The 17,385-nt window shown below is 36.0% G+C and overlaps 1 protein-coding gene across 1 annotated transcript in view; it reads right to left on the reverse strand.

The window, feature by feature from the left end:
- STT3B (STT3 oligosaccharyltransferase complex catalytic subunit B) overlaps nucleotides 1-17,385 on the reverse strand; it is an 85,982-nt gene that overhangs the window by 40,000 nt on the left and 28,597 nt on the right. The window contains exons 2-3 of the mRNA XM_019727747.3: nucleotides 5,419-5,527; nucleotides 1,865-2,152 (exon numbers count right to left, since the gene is read on the reverse strand). Of these exons, the coding sequence (XP_019583306.1) occupies nucleotides 1,865-2,152; nucleotides 5,419-5,527 (397 nt within the window). The remainder of the gene's footprint in view (nucleotides 1-1,864; nucleotides 2,153-5,418; nucleotides 5,528-17,385) is intronic.

A 17,385-nucleotide genomic window follows, 5' to 3' on the forward strand; every position in this document is an offset into this window, starting at 1 on the left:
CCAAACATTTAAGGAAAAAATTAATATCAATTCTCTACAATCTCTTTCAGAAAACAGAAGCAGAGGGAATATTTAACTCATTCTATGAGGCCAGCAATATCTTAATACCAAAACAAGACAAAGACATTATAAGAAAAGAAAACTACAGATGTAGACCAGTATCTCTTATGAACAAAGATGCAAAAATCCTCAACAAAATATTAGCAAATCAAATGCAACAATGTATTATAAGAATTATACACCATGACCAAGTTAGATTTATCCCATGTACAAAAGGCTGGTTCAACATCTGAAAATTAATTAATGTAATTCATATCAAAAGGTCAAAGGAAAAAGATCATGTAGCTATTATATATCAATAGATACAGAAAAAGCATTTGACAAAATTCAGCATCGATTCATGATAAAGTCTCTTGGCAAACTAGCAATAGAGTGAAACGTCCCTGATAATAATATATACAAAAAATGTACAGCTAACATCATAATTAATGGTGAGAAACTCAAAGCTTTCCCACTAAGATCAGGAACAAGGCAAGGATGTCCTCTCTCACCACTCCTTTACAACATCGTACCGGAAGTACTAGTTAATACAAAAAGACAAGGAAATAAAAGATACACAGATTGGGAATGAAGAAATAACTTGGTAACAGCAAAATAATGCTAATTTTGCAAACAGAATTCAAAATCCCAAGACACTGAACCACATTTCAACTTTTCTAAGTATGTCTGACCCTTCTCCCCGCCACAAAAAAAGAAACAAAATCAAAAGCATGTTTTGTGATACCCTCTTTTTTGAAGCTATGACTTATAAAGGACGTTATCATCATCATCTGTAAAATAGGCACAGCAAAATTACATATACATATGTATTGTCAGAGCAGTTTCCAGCATGTTAGTGTAGTCACCGGCAATATCAGCCGTTAGGGGCTTTCTGTCCCCCTACCTCCTCTGACATCTTATGAGAGTAGTTTTCCTGCGCGCACTGCCGTCAGGGGCTTTCCCCGTCAGAACAGTATCTGACGATCACAGATGTTAGGGATGGACCTCCCCGGCACCCTGGCCAGCTTTAACCAATCCCTTAGCGCCGCAATAGCTATGGCGCGAACCCTCCCAAACCCAGAAGTCTAATGCTATATAACAAAATGCCCGACCCCAGCGAGTGCTCAGTCTTTTGGGAATGATCCCGCTGAGCCCGCCGGCGTAATACAACTGTTCTCCCTGATCTCTGCGTGCTGCTTGAGTTTCTCAGTCCTCGCCGTTTTCCGCAACAGTATTACATATATGGAGATACAGTTCCTGACATTTTTAAATGTTATTCATTATTAAATTTATTGTGAACAGTAACAAAAGTATCTGTGTAAAGTGTTTCCCCGAAAATAAGACCTAGTCGGACAGTCAGCTCTAATGCATCTTTTGGAGCAAAAATTAATATAAGACTCGGTCTTGTTTTACTATAATATAAGACCGGGTCTTATATAATGTAAGACTGGGTATAATATAATATAATATAATATAATATAATATAATATAATATAATATAATACAATACAATACAATACAATACAATACAATACAATACAATACAATACAATACAATACAATACTACAATACAATACAATACAATACAATACAATACAATACAATACAATACAATACAATACAATACAATATTTGGGTCTTCTATAAGACCGGGTCTTATATTAATTTTTGCTCCAAAAGACGCATTAGAGCTGATTGTCTGACTATTCGGGGAAACACGGTACAACTATAATTAACTGATCAAAGACAAATGTGTGCAACCTACAGCATTTCAGCAGAAAGTTCATGGGCATTAACAGTAGCAAAAAATTAAATGTTACTTACCCACAAGTAGTACGTGAACTGAAGTGCAAAAATTGCAATGCCTTCATTATCAAAGGATCCAGCTACTGACCGAGAAATGTAACCTGGCACAATAGCAATAAAACAAGCAGCTAGAAGTCCTGCTCCTTGGTTCCAAAGTTCTCTGGTAAGCAAGAAAGTAGATATAGATGTAAGGCCGCTAAAAGTTGGTGCAAGGAACACACAAACATCTCTTATGTGAACTGTTATGTTCAATGTATTTAAAATCCAATGGATAAGGCCAGCTGTTATCATCAACCCTGGGTAAACCTAGGAAGAAAAAAATGGCAAACTTAATTACATATAAAATAAGGTAGCTGAAAAGACTAACATAAGTTCTCTTCTTTATTATCACATATCATTTACAGTAAGCTTGAAAATAACATCTCAAAAAACAGTTTGCTTTCCTTATACACTACAAAATTAAATGTTCTTTTGGATTGGATACAAGAAAAAGCTCATATATGGAGAGATACGCATTTAAATAAAAGAAAAAAGATCAGATAAAATGAATGAGTAATAACACTGAAAATGATTTTCAGTGGAAAATTGGGTAGCTTTCTTATTGATCCCACTATTTTGTTCACTATAAAATAGGGTCCTCATGTAACTTACCCTTAAGTTTAGGGTTTTAACATACTCCAATTTTGCCTAAAGTTGTGTGTGTATAAAGGAATGAGAAAAGAAGAGAAGATGAAGTTACATGTAGTATTATTTATAAATGATTCTTCCTTCCTTTTAAAGCCAAGATTTGGAAAGTAAGCAACTCTGGCTAAGGAATGAAGGACTAGGTAGTTTGTGAATTCAAAGATAATATTATGGGACTCCTAGAAGGTTGAATGTTTTTATACCACTTAAAATAACAGTTGTACTCCTGACTTTTACTCTAAAACAAGAATCTAAAACATTAAGAGGATTCAAAGGAAAGTAAATAGGACATTTTTGAGCTATTCATAAGTAATTAAAATGCATATTTACATTTCCATCCTTAACTAAATCCTAAAAGATTCTTTTCTTTCTCCATTACTAAAACTATAAAGAATGTTATCAATTTTCTTTCCTAGCTATACTATTTAAAACTGCAAACTCCCCATGGTCTTTAATCATTCCCTCTTTTATTCCATGACAGACCACCATTTCACAAACGATTTATTTTACCTACTTTATTTATTGTCTATTAACTAAACACCCTCACAAGAATATAAGCTCCAGGAAAGACTAGCAGAAAAATTTTCCTTAGCATTCAGAACAATGCTTGACATAAAACAGATGCTCAATACCTACTAAATGTGTGGAAGGAGAATGGAATAAAGGAAAGGGGGAAAGTGTGACAATCATCATCCTTCTTAAAAATGAAAATGTTTCACATAAAATATCAGGTCCCAGTGTACGATTTTGTCAGCCATTTTCAATGAAAATGAATTTGAAAATATCTCTAAAGGTAAGTCAATACATGCATGATAACATGGCAGACTCTGCTGACACACAAAAAGCAGCAAAAATACATGGAAGTACTTGGATGAAAGGACCAAAAAAATAAACCCTAACCAAATAACAAAACTCCCACCCAACAATAAAAAGGGCATATTTAAGCTCAAAAGAAAGGGAATCCTCCAGATGCCAAAAATAAATAAGTTCAAAGTAGGTACTAATGCCTTGGGAGCCCCAAATAAGAGGAAAAAAAGATACTCCTGGTCTGATCTACATCTTAAGAACTGGAGGGAGGGTGTGTGTGTGTGTGTGTGTGTGTGTGTGTGTGTGTGTGTGTGTCGGGGTTGGAGGGGGAGGGCAGGGGGTATCGCTCAACAGAGATATCAGAGGAAAGGCCTAGTTCCCAGCACAAAGCCAGTGCCTATTTGTGAAACTAGACTAGACAAATACTTCCCATTCATTAAGAGAAGCAGTAAGAAACATTTTGCCTCACTTCCAAAGCTTTGAATAGAAACAAAAGAAGAAATAAAGTCATTCATCACATATATGAATATGGGTTCCACATTTATAACAACTTCTGGTATAAGAAACCTCAAGCTGAGACATGACTAAAAATTGTCCAAAAAAAAAAAGAAAACCCTAAGAGGTTCACCCAAAGGCAAAAGAGAACAATTATCTGAATGGTCCCAAGGACATCAGGAGTCTCAGAAAATAAGCCTCCACCGAGGATTTAAAATGAAAAGTTAGACCAGGAAACAAACTGGTCATCAAATATTAATACAATAAGGTGAATGATAAGACTAGCACAAGAAGTGCAGATAATAGCCATCTACCACATCTCTTAGCATTCAGTGTCTTTCTAATTTGCCCTGGAGACCATCATGACTACTCTCCTTGTATCTTTACCTCTATTTACATACAGGAGAAAAAGATGCCTCAAATCAGAAACACAACACTTTACTATCACAGAGAATATATTCTTTACAAATACAGAGGGAACATTTATAAAATTTGCCAAATCCTAGGCCACAAGATAAGTCTCAATAAACTTCAAAGGATTGAAAATACTGAACTTTTTCTCCAACCAAAACATATTTGAAGATTAAAAAAAAAAAGATAAATTGGAAATATTTTTATGCTTAAAAGTTAAATACAATTCTAAATAACCCATGAATCAGAAGACATAATAGAAATTAAAATACATTTTGACTTGAGAAATAATGAAAATAGGTCATGCCAAATTTATGCAATGTTGCTAAAAACACTGATTAGTGGAAAACTTACAACTTTAACTTTAAATTTATAGCTATAAATGTATAGCTTTAATGAACACATAATAACGAAAGATTGAAAATTATTGAGCAAATTTTATCAGGAAGTCCAAAAAAACATCAAAATAAACTTAAGAAAGTGGGAGGAAAGAAACTGAAATTAATCAATAGAAGACAAATATTTAATAAAGACAATCAACAAAGTCCAAATTTATTTGGGTTAAGTATGAACTTAGTAAAACTGATAAACCTCTGACAAAAATGATCAAGAAGAAAACAATGCTAAACGCGTATGTCTCCCCAATAGGTGTCCTGTCTTTCACCTTCTCTTCAGCATTCTTGTTATATCCCAAATAACTAAAAATATTTTCTTCTGAAGATAATAATTCCCCATGAACTATGATCAATACTCAATTACCTGGAGTAATTTAGGACAGATTTGGGACCTGGAAAATTAGAATGATCTGATTCTTCTAAAATTCTATTTAGTTCCAAAAACTGTTTTTTCAATAAAGTTGCTACAGAACAAAACAAAAACACACAAATAACCCGAAATTAAGATACACTGTGACAAGAGATCCCCTCACAGCCTCCACCATTTGTCAGAAATAGTGGTTAGCCTGAGATAACCCCCAAACAGGTGTGTGGGGTGGGGGGAAAAGGGGCGTGTCAAGAAAAAAGATTTAGTAAATTAAATACTGGATAACCAGCCACAGAAAAATGTATTAAACATGCAAAGCTTTCAGGAATCCCCATCATCTTAGCAGTTAATGATTTACTCAAATAACTATAAAATTTTATGATATGAATATAAATAACTGCAAATATACTTACAGTACCACCTACTATTCTTCCTAGTGGATACCATGCTCTTTCATCAAACCAATTTAAAAATTCATAGAACCCATGAGACGCAAGATGATGTGTTGATCTATAGTTAAACCTAGAGAAAACAGAAAAAAAAGAAATGTTACAAAACTTTGCTTGCTAGAAAGAAACAGCTCTATCCTTCTAATTACATTTTAAATGCAAGTGTCTTTATAGTTATTAACTCTATGGCTACATAAATACAAAGAGTGCCAAAAAAATGTATACACATTTTATCAGGTTGGTGCAAAAGTAATTATGGTTTTTCGTAATTTTTGTTCTTTTAAAACGCAATTACTTTTGCACCAACCTAATAAGGAAAACTGTATTAAAATTGTAATACTCAATATACACCAATAACAAAAGATGAATACGAGTCACGTTTGACTTCTGCAGTTACGAGGTGCTCAAAGTGGTTACCATCAGCGTCCAGACACTTCTGATTACTGCAAACTATTGCTTGAACATTGACCAAAGTGTCCACTTGTATACATTTTTTGGCACCGCTGATATAACTTTTATAGCAATTTTCCTCAAACTTGGTAAGAAATTATTTTTCAAGAAATAGGTCCACACCTCTAACACAACTAAAAACAAAGCACCCCCCACACCTCAATGCCTACAATACTACAAATGAATGCTCAAATTAACATTTAGCCATCACTTAGTGTACAAATGGCAGACAGCTGCATTTGAATTAAAAAAGGGTGAGAGTACACAGAATTCACCACATAGTTAAAGAAGTCAATGACTCTCAAAAGAGTAAGAAACACTGACAGAAGACAGCATTAAAATGAAAGGGGCACACTTGACATAATCGCCTCCAATCCTACAACTCTAAAAATTACAGGCTAAAGAATAAATTACAACATCAATAAAACCATAAGAAAACAGTAACAGTACTGTAAAACAAGAAAATATGACCTTAAGGAATGAGAAATTTAATCAATGAAAGATGACAAATGGGAAGAAATGATTTTGAAGACACCACAGCCCAAACTGAAAGCAGCAGTAAACTAAACCACGGGGGTGGGGGTGGGGGTAGGGGTGGGAGGCAGCAATGTCACAGATACTCCGTTTCATATAAAGCAGCTAAGGGGGGCAGAAGAGAATCCTGCAGAAATCCTCAGGGTAATGTCATTAGAACAAAGCCAGACAAGCAGGTGGATCCCCTTCCCCTACCACTGCCAATTAAGTTAGTGGGCATCAGAGGCATCTGCATTATATGTAGACAAGAGACTCAAAAAGCACAACAATGCTAGACAGAAGGAAAATGAATAGGAAATCCTCGTATCCAGTACAGTTTGATGTATCCACCACAACAGCAAGGCATGATTCTCCTTCACTAGACACAGCACTATTGCATTTTTAGACAGATTTGATCAAATACCAAAAAACGCACAGACCCAAAAATCAAACATTTGAGAAAAGTAAGCAATATAAAAGCTAAGCGTCAAAATCAACAAATGACAAAAACTAGTATCACAGGAAGCAGAAACAATATCTTTGGAGGGCTAAGATAAGCCACAATAGCCTACAAGGAAGTATAACCTAAAGCTTAAGAGTACAGGTTGTTAAAATCATACTGCCTGGGTTTAATTAGTTCCATACTTTACTAGCTTTGTGACCTTGGTTGGGTAAATAATTTACGTTCTCTGGGCTCTCATTTCTTCATCTGTAAAAGAGGGATAACAATAGTACCTATATCATAAGGTAGCTGTGATGAGTAAACAATATAACGTCTCTAAAGCACTTAGAGACTATTGCTACTATTATTATTAAATAAAAGACCTATGATAAAGAATTATACATTTCTTAATGTCAAAAATTACTGTCAAGATAAGCAAAAGATAGGCTAAATAGAAAAAATTTCAAAAATAAAAAGCAAATTAGAACAAAATAGAAAGTATTCTGAGGAATGATGTCAGCAAGATGGAGTATTAGGAGACACCAGCCTTTGTCCCACCCACAAAAAAACAAGAAATAAGACAGCTATCCATGAGGGGAAATATCCCTGCAAAAGCTCGAAAGTACAGTTAAGATCCTACAACAGCACAATGAAGGAAAAAATGGAGAATAACCACACAGAAAGGATTGCTAGGGAGATAGGCTTAGCTGAGACATCTGGAGACAGCTACTCTGGTTTCCCTGAAAATAAGACCTATAAGAGCCAGACAATCAGCTCGAATGTGTCTTTTGGAGCAAAAATTAACATGACCTGGTATTTTATATTATATTATCATATCATATCATATCATATCATATCATAAATTATACTATATTATATAAGACCCGGTCTTATATTATAGTAAAATAAGACTGGGTCTTATATTAATTTTTGCTCCAAAAGACGCATTAGAGCTGACTGTCTGCCTAGGTTTCATTTTCAGGGAAACACGGTAGGAACAAAGAAGAAGGGCAGGGCTATCAGGATCAGTCATATGGTAGGTGCCATCACAGCCCCTAGTGGCCTTTTTTGTGGAGGGGACCTAAAGAGGCTTTGCTGCTGAGGACCTCAACAGCCCCAACAGCCCCAGATTCCCTGCAGCTTTCAAAGGTGAAGCCCACAGTGTTCATTGGTGCAGACCCCAGTGGCCTGCTCACCAGAGAACAGCAGAAGCTTTAGCCACTAGGGCAAGCAAAGCCATCACTGCCACAGATCCCCAGGAAAGGGAGATGCTGCTGTGTTGCCAACAAGGAGCTGCCGTTGCACTGCCTCAAAACCAGAGCTGCCATGCCCCACCCCAACCCCACAAACGCTCTGGGCCCCAGAGGCACTTTAGACTCTGGCTCTGCAGCCGCTCTGTGGGCACCTGAACGCCAGACCCTGGCTCCGTGGCGGCTCCATGAGTGCCTGTGCTCCAGTCTCTGGCTCCATGGTTACTCCATGGGAACCCACCAGTACCACCACTACTAAGAGGGCGTCCATGAGACAGACCTGGTGCCAAGAGAGATCCACTTAGCCATGACAATAACCCGTGGGATAAAAGGAAGAGACCAGGAGGCCCCACACAGCCCTCACCAGCCCTGTGGACACTTGCAGCTTTAGCTGATGAGAATCCCTGCAATCGTTACCAACGTTAACCTCAGCTGTTGGAAGCTACATCTCTGGTTCTTCCTTGGAGCAAGAACTGCTACAGCCTGTCCAGCTGACACCCTCACACACACCTGTGGGATAAGGTCTTTCCCCACCAAAACCAGTCCATCAAATGAGCAGACATCAATGCAAGGCTATAAGAAACATGAAAAATCAAGGAAACATCACACCACCAAAGGAACACAATTATTTTCCAGCAACTGACCACAAAGAAATAGATCTATAAATTGCGTGACAAAGATTTCAAAATAATTGTTTTAAGGAAGCTCAGCAAGCTATGAGACAACCCAAGATAGACAATGAAATCAGGAAAACAATACACAAACAAAATGAGAAATTCAACAGAGCGGCAGATCATAAAAAAGAACCAATGGAAATACTCGAGCTGATGAATACATAAATGGAATGAAAAATTCAGTTAAGAACATCAACAGCAGACTTTAACAAGGAGAAGAAAGAATGTGAGAACTAGAAAGGAGGTCATTTGAAATTATCAAGGCAGAGAAGAAAAAAGTGAATGAAAAAGACTGAAAAATAGCCTACGTTATTTATGCGACATTATCAAGGGAAGCAGTATTCTCATTATGAGAGTCTTAGAAGGAGAAAAAATAGAGAAAGGGGTATAAAGCTTATTTAAAAAATAATGGCTGAAAAATTCCTAAATCTGGGGAGACGGATAGACAAAGAAGCTCTTAGGTGCCAATAGTCAACTCATATAGGACTTCACTGTAAGACATAATAAAACTATCAAAAATCAAAGACAAAGAGGAAAGTTTTAAAGGGGAAAGAGAAAAAAGAGAAACTTATACATGGAGACCTGCATAAGGCTATCAGCAGATTTTTCATCAGAAACCTTGTAGATCCAACAGAGTGCTATGACACATTCAAAGTGCTGAAAGAAAAAACTGCCAACCAAGAATACTTTACCTAGCAAAAAATGACCTTCAGAAAAGACTTTCGCAGACAAAAACAAAATCTGAAGAGGAGTTCATCACTACCGGACTTGCCTTACAAAAAACGCTAATGGGATTTCCTAAAGTTGAAACGAAAGGACAATAGTTACTTACGTAAAAAACACATGGAAGTATAAAATCCACTAGTAAAATAAGTACAAAATAAATTCAGACTAGTCTAGTACTGTAATGATGTGTAAATCACTTTAATGTAAACGTTGGAAGACCCCTCCCCACCAAAAAAAAAAACAACAAAGAAAAAAAGCTAAAATATTTGTAGCTATAATACTTTGTTAAAACACACAAGATAAAAAGATGTAAATTGTGACATTTATAACATAAAATGGGAGACAGGGGTAAAGGGATAGAGATTCTGAATGTGACTGAAGTTAAATTATGAGCTTAAAATTGACTTTTTTTTTTTTTAAGTTTATTGGGGTGACAATTGTTAGTAAAATTACATAGATTTCAGGTGTACAATTCTGTATTACATCATCTATAAATCCCATTGTGTGTTCACCACCCAGTCAGTTCTCCTTCCATCACCATATATTTCATCCCCTTTACCCTCATCTCCCGTCCCCCTCCCCACTTACCCTCTGGTAACCACTAAACTACTGTCTGTGTCTATGAATTTTTGTTTGTCTTGTTCTTTTGTTGTTTTTGGTTCATATACTACATATCAGTGAAATCATATCCTTCTCTGCTTTTTCTGTCTGACTTATTTCGCTTAGCATTATAATCTCAAGATCCATTCATGTTGTCACAAATGGTCCTATTTCATTTTTTCTTACAGCTGAATAGTATTCCATTGTGTATCTATACCACAACTTGATTCATCTATCAAAGGACATTTTGGTTGTTTCCATGTCTTGGCCACTGTAAATAAAGCTGCAATGAACATTGGAGCACATGTGTCTTTATGTATAAATGTTTTCAGATTTTTTGGGTAGATGCCCAGGAGAGGGATTGCTGGGTCATATGGTAATTCTATTCATAATTTTTTGAGGGACCGCCACACTGCCTTCCATAGCGGCTGCACCAGTCTGCATTCCCACCAACAGTGTAAGAGGGTTCCTTTTTCTCCACAGCCTCTCCAACACTTGTTACTATTTGTCTTGTTGATGATAGCCATTCTAACTGGGGTGAGGTGATATCTCATTGTGGTTTTTATTTGCATTTCTCTGATGATTAGTGATGTTGAGCATTTTTTCCTATGTCAATTTGCCATTTGTATGTCTTCTTTGGAGAAACGTCTCTTCAGGTCCTCTGACCATTTTTCAATTGTGTTGTTTGTTGTTGAGTTGCATGAGTTCCTAGTATATTTTGGATATTAGCCCTTTATCGGAGGCACTGTTTGCAAAAATCTTCTCCCATTCAGTTGGCTGCCTCTTTATTTTGTCGATGGTTTCTTTTGTTGTGCAGAAGCTTTTAAGTTTGATATAGTCCCATTCTAAAATTGACTATTATAATTCTAAGATGTTTTATGTAAACCTCAGGGTACCCACAAAGCAAAAACAGTAAATAGTAAAATAAAATAAAAAGTAGTAAATAGACAAAAGATAAAAGAGAAAGGAATACCACTAAGGAAAATCAAATCACAAAGACAGCAAGAGAAGAAAGGAACTATAAAACATCCAGAAAACAAGATGGCGATAGTTTTTTTCCTATCAAAAACTACTTTAAATATAAATGGAACACATTCTCCAATCAAAAGACCTGGTGTATATAAGCCCCAAATATATGCTGCCTAAAAGAAACTCACTTCAGGACACATATAGGCTGAAAGTGAAGGGATAGAAAAAGATATTCTATGTAAATAAAAAATAAGTCAGTCTGGGAGTGGCTATACTTATACCAGACAAAATATACTGTAAGTCAAAAACTGTAACAGACAAAAGGTCATTATATAATGATTAATTATGTCAAAAGGTCAATTTATCAAGATAATATAATAATTTCAAAAAGTATATATACACCCAATATCAGAGCACCTAAATATATTAAGAGAGTATTAACAGATCGGAAGTCAGAAACAGCAACACAATTAACAGTAGGGGATTTCAACACCCTTCTTTCAACAATGGATAGATCATACAGAGTATCAGTAAGGAACTTAAAGTAAAGCAACTCTGCCAGCAATACAAAAAACTAAACCAACGCTAAATATACTACCTACCCTCCAAAAGAAAGGTATTTGAGTGTAATTTTAAAAGGGAAATCCCCAAATGCTAGAAACAATGTATTTATTGTATTTAAAGGTGGGACCATGCAAAGGCTGTCCCTTCAGTAAAAGGAGATGGGAAATAATCAACCAGAATGGAAGTGACAAAGTTTTTCTCTTCCCAAGGGTTTAAGTTAAATTCTTAAACTTTGCACCATGTGTAAGAGTACAGTCCAGATTTATAAGGAATCTCCAAGTCAGTAAGCTAACATTGAAAAAAGGTGCAAACTCTTGGATTAATGGTAAAAGCCAAAATCAAACGTAAGTAAAGAGTCACATGAGTTAATAAACAATAATTACAAACTATAGGAGGTAAAGAACCACCATAACAAAGTACACAACAGGAAAAGTGGCATCCCCAAAACTTTGTGAAAATATTTTAATGAGAGAGGCCTGGTATACTAGCAAGAATCAAGGTTTTAAATTTTAAACATAATTTTTCACTTAAAAAAACTGACTTCTGGAATACTATCCTGCCATAAGAAAAGATGAAATAGTACCATTTGCGACAACATGTATGGATCTTGAGATTATTATGCTGAGCGAAATAAGTCAGACAGAAAAAGAACCACATGGTTTCACTGATATGTGGTATATAAAACTGAAAACAACAAAAGAACAAGACAAACAAATGAAGAAATGAAGAAGAAACAAAAACTCATAGACACAGACAATAGTTTAGTGGTTACCAAAGGGTAAAGGGAAAGGGGATCAAATATATGGTGATGGAAAGAGAAACGATTCTGGGTGGTGAACACAATGTGACAGATACAGATGATGTAATACAGAATTGTACACCTGAAATTTATGTAACTTTACTAACAATTGTCACCCCAATAAACTTCAATTAAAACAAACTAAAAACACTGACTCCAAGAGATTATGTTTTGAAAACTACAAAACATGGGATTCCAAATTCATAATCAAAGTTTTTCTGAGTAATATTTTTTACTTTTCATTTTACATAATTCTTGACATCTCTCTCTTTGTTGAATCATTCTCTTCCTTTGGCTTTTATAACTACAACAAGCCTCCTGATTTTTACCCCACATTGCCAGTCCTCTGCTTTTTGTACAAGCAGCCTCCTCTACCAAGATCCTCTCATTAACTCATTCTAACTCTCCCCAAGATATGTCAGTCATACCCGGGATCTTCAATTATTACTGGTATGCCCACATTTGCTAATGTTGTCTTCCTACCTACATAGTTTTTTACACTGAATGTCACAAAGGCATCTGAAACCCAGCACCCAATTAAACTCATGACTGAACACCTCCTACCCACTTCCAAAAAGAAATACATACAGTATGTCTGCTTTCAGTGTTCTCTACCACCTAAGCTAAAGAAGCCAAAAATCTAGGTATCATCCTTGAGAATTCCTTCTCTCTTACATCCTATACACAAATCATAACCAGATTGTCATTTTATTTATTAAATATCTCTGAAATCTGTCCACTCTTAGATACCAGCCTCTAATCCAAGCTATTATCTTTTAACTAAACTACTGCCGTAGCCTCTAACTCACTTGTCTCCCTGCAGCCAGTTTACCCACCTCCTAATCCCCCATTCTGATGACCATGACTCAACAAAGAACAGCTGTTCAAACTGCAAATAGGAGCATACTGGAACCTTCTGCTGAACTATTCAAAAGCTTTCTCTTAAAAGTAAAGGAAAGGAACCTCCACTTTTTAACATACAGCCCCACACATTCTAGCTCTTACACCATTTTACAGTCTCTTCTCACACCTATCTCCCTGCTATAGGTATACCTACCGTGTTTCCCTGAAAAGAAGACCTAGCCGGACCATCAGCTCTAATGTGTCTTTTGGAGCAAAAATTAATATTAAAGACCCGGTCTTATTTTACTATAAGACTGGATCTAATATAATACAATATAACATACCATACCATACCATACCATAATGTAACATAATACCAGGTCTTATGTAATATGATATAAAACCAGGTCTTCTATTAATTTTTGCCCCAAAAGACACATTAGAGCTGATGGTCTGGTTAGGTCTTATTTTCGGGGAAACGGTATCTTTCAGCCCTCCAGATTCACCTTGTTCCCCTCCTATCTCAGGATGTTAAGACCGCTTATTCTCTTTCTCTGGATCACTGATATCTCCCCTTAGCCTAACTAGCTCATCCTTTAAACTTGAGCACATTTCTAAGGGATACTGTTCTGACAGCATTGTACTTTTTTTCCTAGCACTTACCACAGATGTGATTTCATATTAGTCTACTTGATTGGCACCTGCCTCACGAGATAAATACTCTCATGAGGACACTACTGTGTCTCCCAACACCTAGCACAGCACCTGGCACATAGTAGCCCTAAAATATTTGTGAATGAATAACTGATTTCATAAATACGGTTTTAAATAGAGGTGAGATACAATTAAGATAGCTTTGCAGATCACTACCTATGTGAATTTTAAATAGTTATCCTCAAAAGTTAAAGACTAAGACCAAATTAACTATATTTCCTGAGATTCAAGCCAGAAGGCAGAATTAAAGGGTTAAAACAAGCAAGCTCATTAAGATTCTACTGAAAACCTAGTCAAAGTATCTAAAAACTAAACAAATGGGAGTAGAATGTGGTGTGTTTTTTTTTTTTTTTTTTTAAAGAGACACGGAATGTGTTTAGTTCTACTTTATCCCAGGGTCAAGTCATTCCTGGTATGCAAGGCTGCCACAACCATAAGCATCCAAATCCACATTTATAACATATCATGACACTGTGTTATATACAATCAGTTGTTACAAGTATTTTCTTTTACATGAATTCCCAGGATGCCTCAGTTGGCATATTAAAAATTCAACCCAACCGGAACACACATTTTTCCAAAGAAGACATACAAATGACAACAGCTCTATGAAAAGGTGCTCAACATCACTAACCATCAAGGAAACGCAAATCAAAACCACAATGAGCCATCACATCACACCTGTTAGAATGGCTATTAGCAAAAGACAAGAAATAAGTGCTGGTGAGGATGTGGAGGAGAGAGAATACTTTTGCAATGTCAGTGGGAAGGTGAACTGGTACAGCCACTATGGAAAACAGTACAAAGGTTCTCCAAAAAATTATATACAGAACTACCATATGATCCAGCAATTCCACTTCTGGGTATTTCTCTGAAGAAAACAAAACCACGATTTCAAAAAGACATCTGCACCGCTATGTCCATTATGTACAGCGAAGACATGGAAACAATCTAAGTGTCCACTGACAAATGAATAAAGAAAATGTGGAGTACGTACGTATACACACACAAACGAACATTATTCTACCATTAAAAAAAAAAGAAGGAAATTCTGACATTTGGGACAAGGTTAGATTAGACCTTGAAGGCATTATGCTAAGCAAAATAAATCAGACAGAGAATGACAAACATTGTACGATTTCACATGTGCGAATAAAAAAAAAAAGGAACTCAGATACAGAGAACAGACTGGTGGTTGCCAGAGATGGGGGCAAAATCGGTAATGGTGGTCAAAAGATACAAACTTCCAGTTATAAATAAGACCTGCTTTTACAAGAAAGCTAAGATATATAAATTGTTTTCTTCTGCGATGTATTTTAACAAGACCTAAAATGTCCTTTGACTAGCCAAAGACACTGCATTTTTAACTGCCTTTCTCTATATCTACAGGAAGCAAATGAAAAGAAGATAAAGAACTTGCTTTTGGAAGCCACACACCTTTTTAAAAAATCCTTGTAAATCTCATAGTTTGTCTTTTATTCATCCCAACAAACCCTTTAAAAGCTAAGAAAAGCTTATGTGCTAGATTTGGGGAGAAGAGACTATCTCCTAAACCAGCAAGACAAGATTAAATGATGGAATCCCATGTATGGAAAAATGTTTATTATACTTCTTGGGTTCTAGTAAAGATATTAGTACAATATGGTATTCAAGACATTACAGCTTAAATAAAACTTTACAAGCTGGTTAAAGTTTACCCAACATATACCATATTGTTTCCCTAGGAAAACACACTAAATACCAACCCACTTGTAAACGAGGGCTGCCTTTATGAACAAGGGGAAAGCCACTAAGAGCTGCCTCTGTGTTTCCATCTGTAGATCTTGTTGGAGACCTAACCACTTGATACATTTGGTGTTAGATTTGTTTTCATCTTACATTATATTGAAATACTTAATGTACACTCAAAACAAGGAAATCTCATGATTAATAAAGCAAAACACAATGTACCCTTAATCTTAAAAGTTAAAAAAAATTATGCCTCAGCCCTAAAATTAGCCTACGGCTTGGCTTTTCTATCTTCAAGAAGAAACCTTGGAGGTGGGAAAGTTTTCTACGTTTAATTAACGTTTCTGGTTCTGTATAAAAATATCGCACTGTATCAGAAAAACAAATAAAATTAGAAAATGTCTAAGAATAAGTGGAAGAACAGTATATTATTAGCCTTAATGCTATGACCAACCTGAAGGTACCTAGGATCTTTGTGACTAGCTTCTGAAACATAATATATGATATGTGTAGAATCTGAGCTAGAAAAGCTGAGAAATAAAGGTTTCACTTAATTTATGGCTAAGGCAGTGAAAGACAAACTTCTCTGTTCTAGCCCAAAGACATGGGCTAAAGGCAACGGCTCAAAATAAAACACAAGTTTCCCAAGGGCCACTTCTGTCCTTTTCCTGAAACCATGTTACTTCTCTGAAACTACCAAATACATACAAATACAATTAAATCTCTGAGGTTTGCTGCTATTTGACATTTTTGAGGGGGTGGGGTGGACAGGCTGTTTCTTTTTTGTGATATGGCATTAAAATGATTGTCTCAAAATACGTGCCTGTTATAATTCTTACCCTTTTCACTTCTGTATTACATCCTTATACAGATTCAAGATTAACACAATTTTAGATAACACAATAAAGACCTCAGAAATTTAAAAACCAGACTTTACAGAATACATTCAAATTAGGAAGTAACCAGGAAACAATAGAAAAAGAAAGCTTTTGATTGAAAGAGTAGGCTAAATACAGAGGGAGGATGGGAGACAAACGAGTCCCACATCCCACAAATGTTCAGTTCACATATTGAATTTTCCTAAGACAACACAAGTCTAGTTTAGCCTCGCCTTTGCAAGTAAAATCTAAGAAACAGGAGAATCATCAGAAACAGAAGGAAGCAACAGAGGAGAGGCAAGCAGCTTTGATTAATGATGGTGATATAAAGAATAGCAAATATGAGTAACAAAGGAGGGTAGGAGAAGAAAGCGGAAAGGCAAAAGGGAAAGGCGGTGGTAGGTAAGAGCACTATACCAAGTATTACCACCTCGCAACACAGTGCCCTTTAGGCTGAAGCCCTGAATCACCCCAGCGTTTTAATTTACTTTGAGTTGAGATACCAGGTTAACTAAACTTAAGTTTCTATAAAAAATAACGATACATGGACTCTAAGTGAGGGCTCAGGGTTATCGCCTCTGGTATAGAACATGTCAATTTGACAGCATACTTTTCAAAGCCTCCCAGAAACTCTTGCTTATCAAGGCGCTGGGCATTAGTATGGTTTCCATTATTAACAGGTAATAATCATTTATATTTTTTAAATTTGTGAGCAGGTTCCTAGCAGGCAATAGGGATAGAACAGTAAAAGACAGGCAAAGTCTCTGCCATCCTAGAGCTT

The sequence above is a fragment of the Rhinolophus sinicus genome, chromosome 5 (assembly GCF_057876585.1).
Source record: "Rhinolophus sinicus isolate RSI-liver-muscle chromosome 5, RSI-T2T, whole genome shotgun sequence".
NCBI lineage: Eukaryota > Metazoa > Chordata > Mammalia > Chiroptera > Rhinolophidae > Rhinolophus > Rhinolophus sinicus.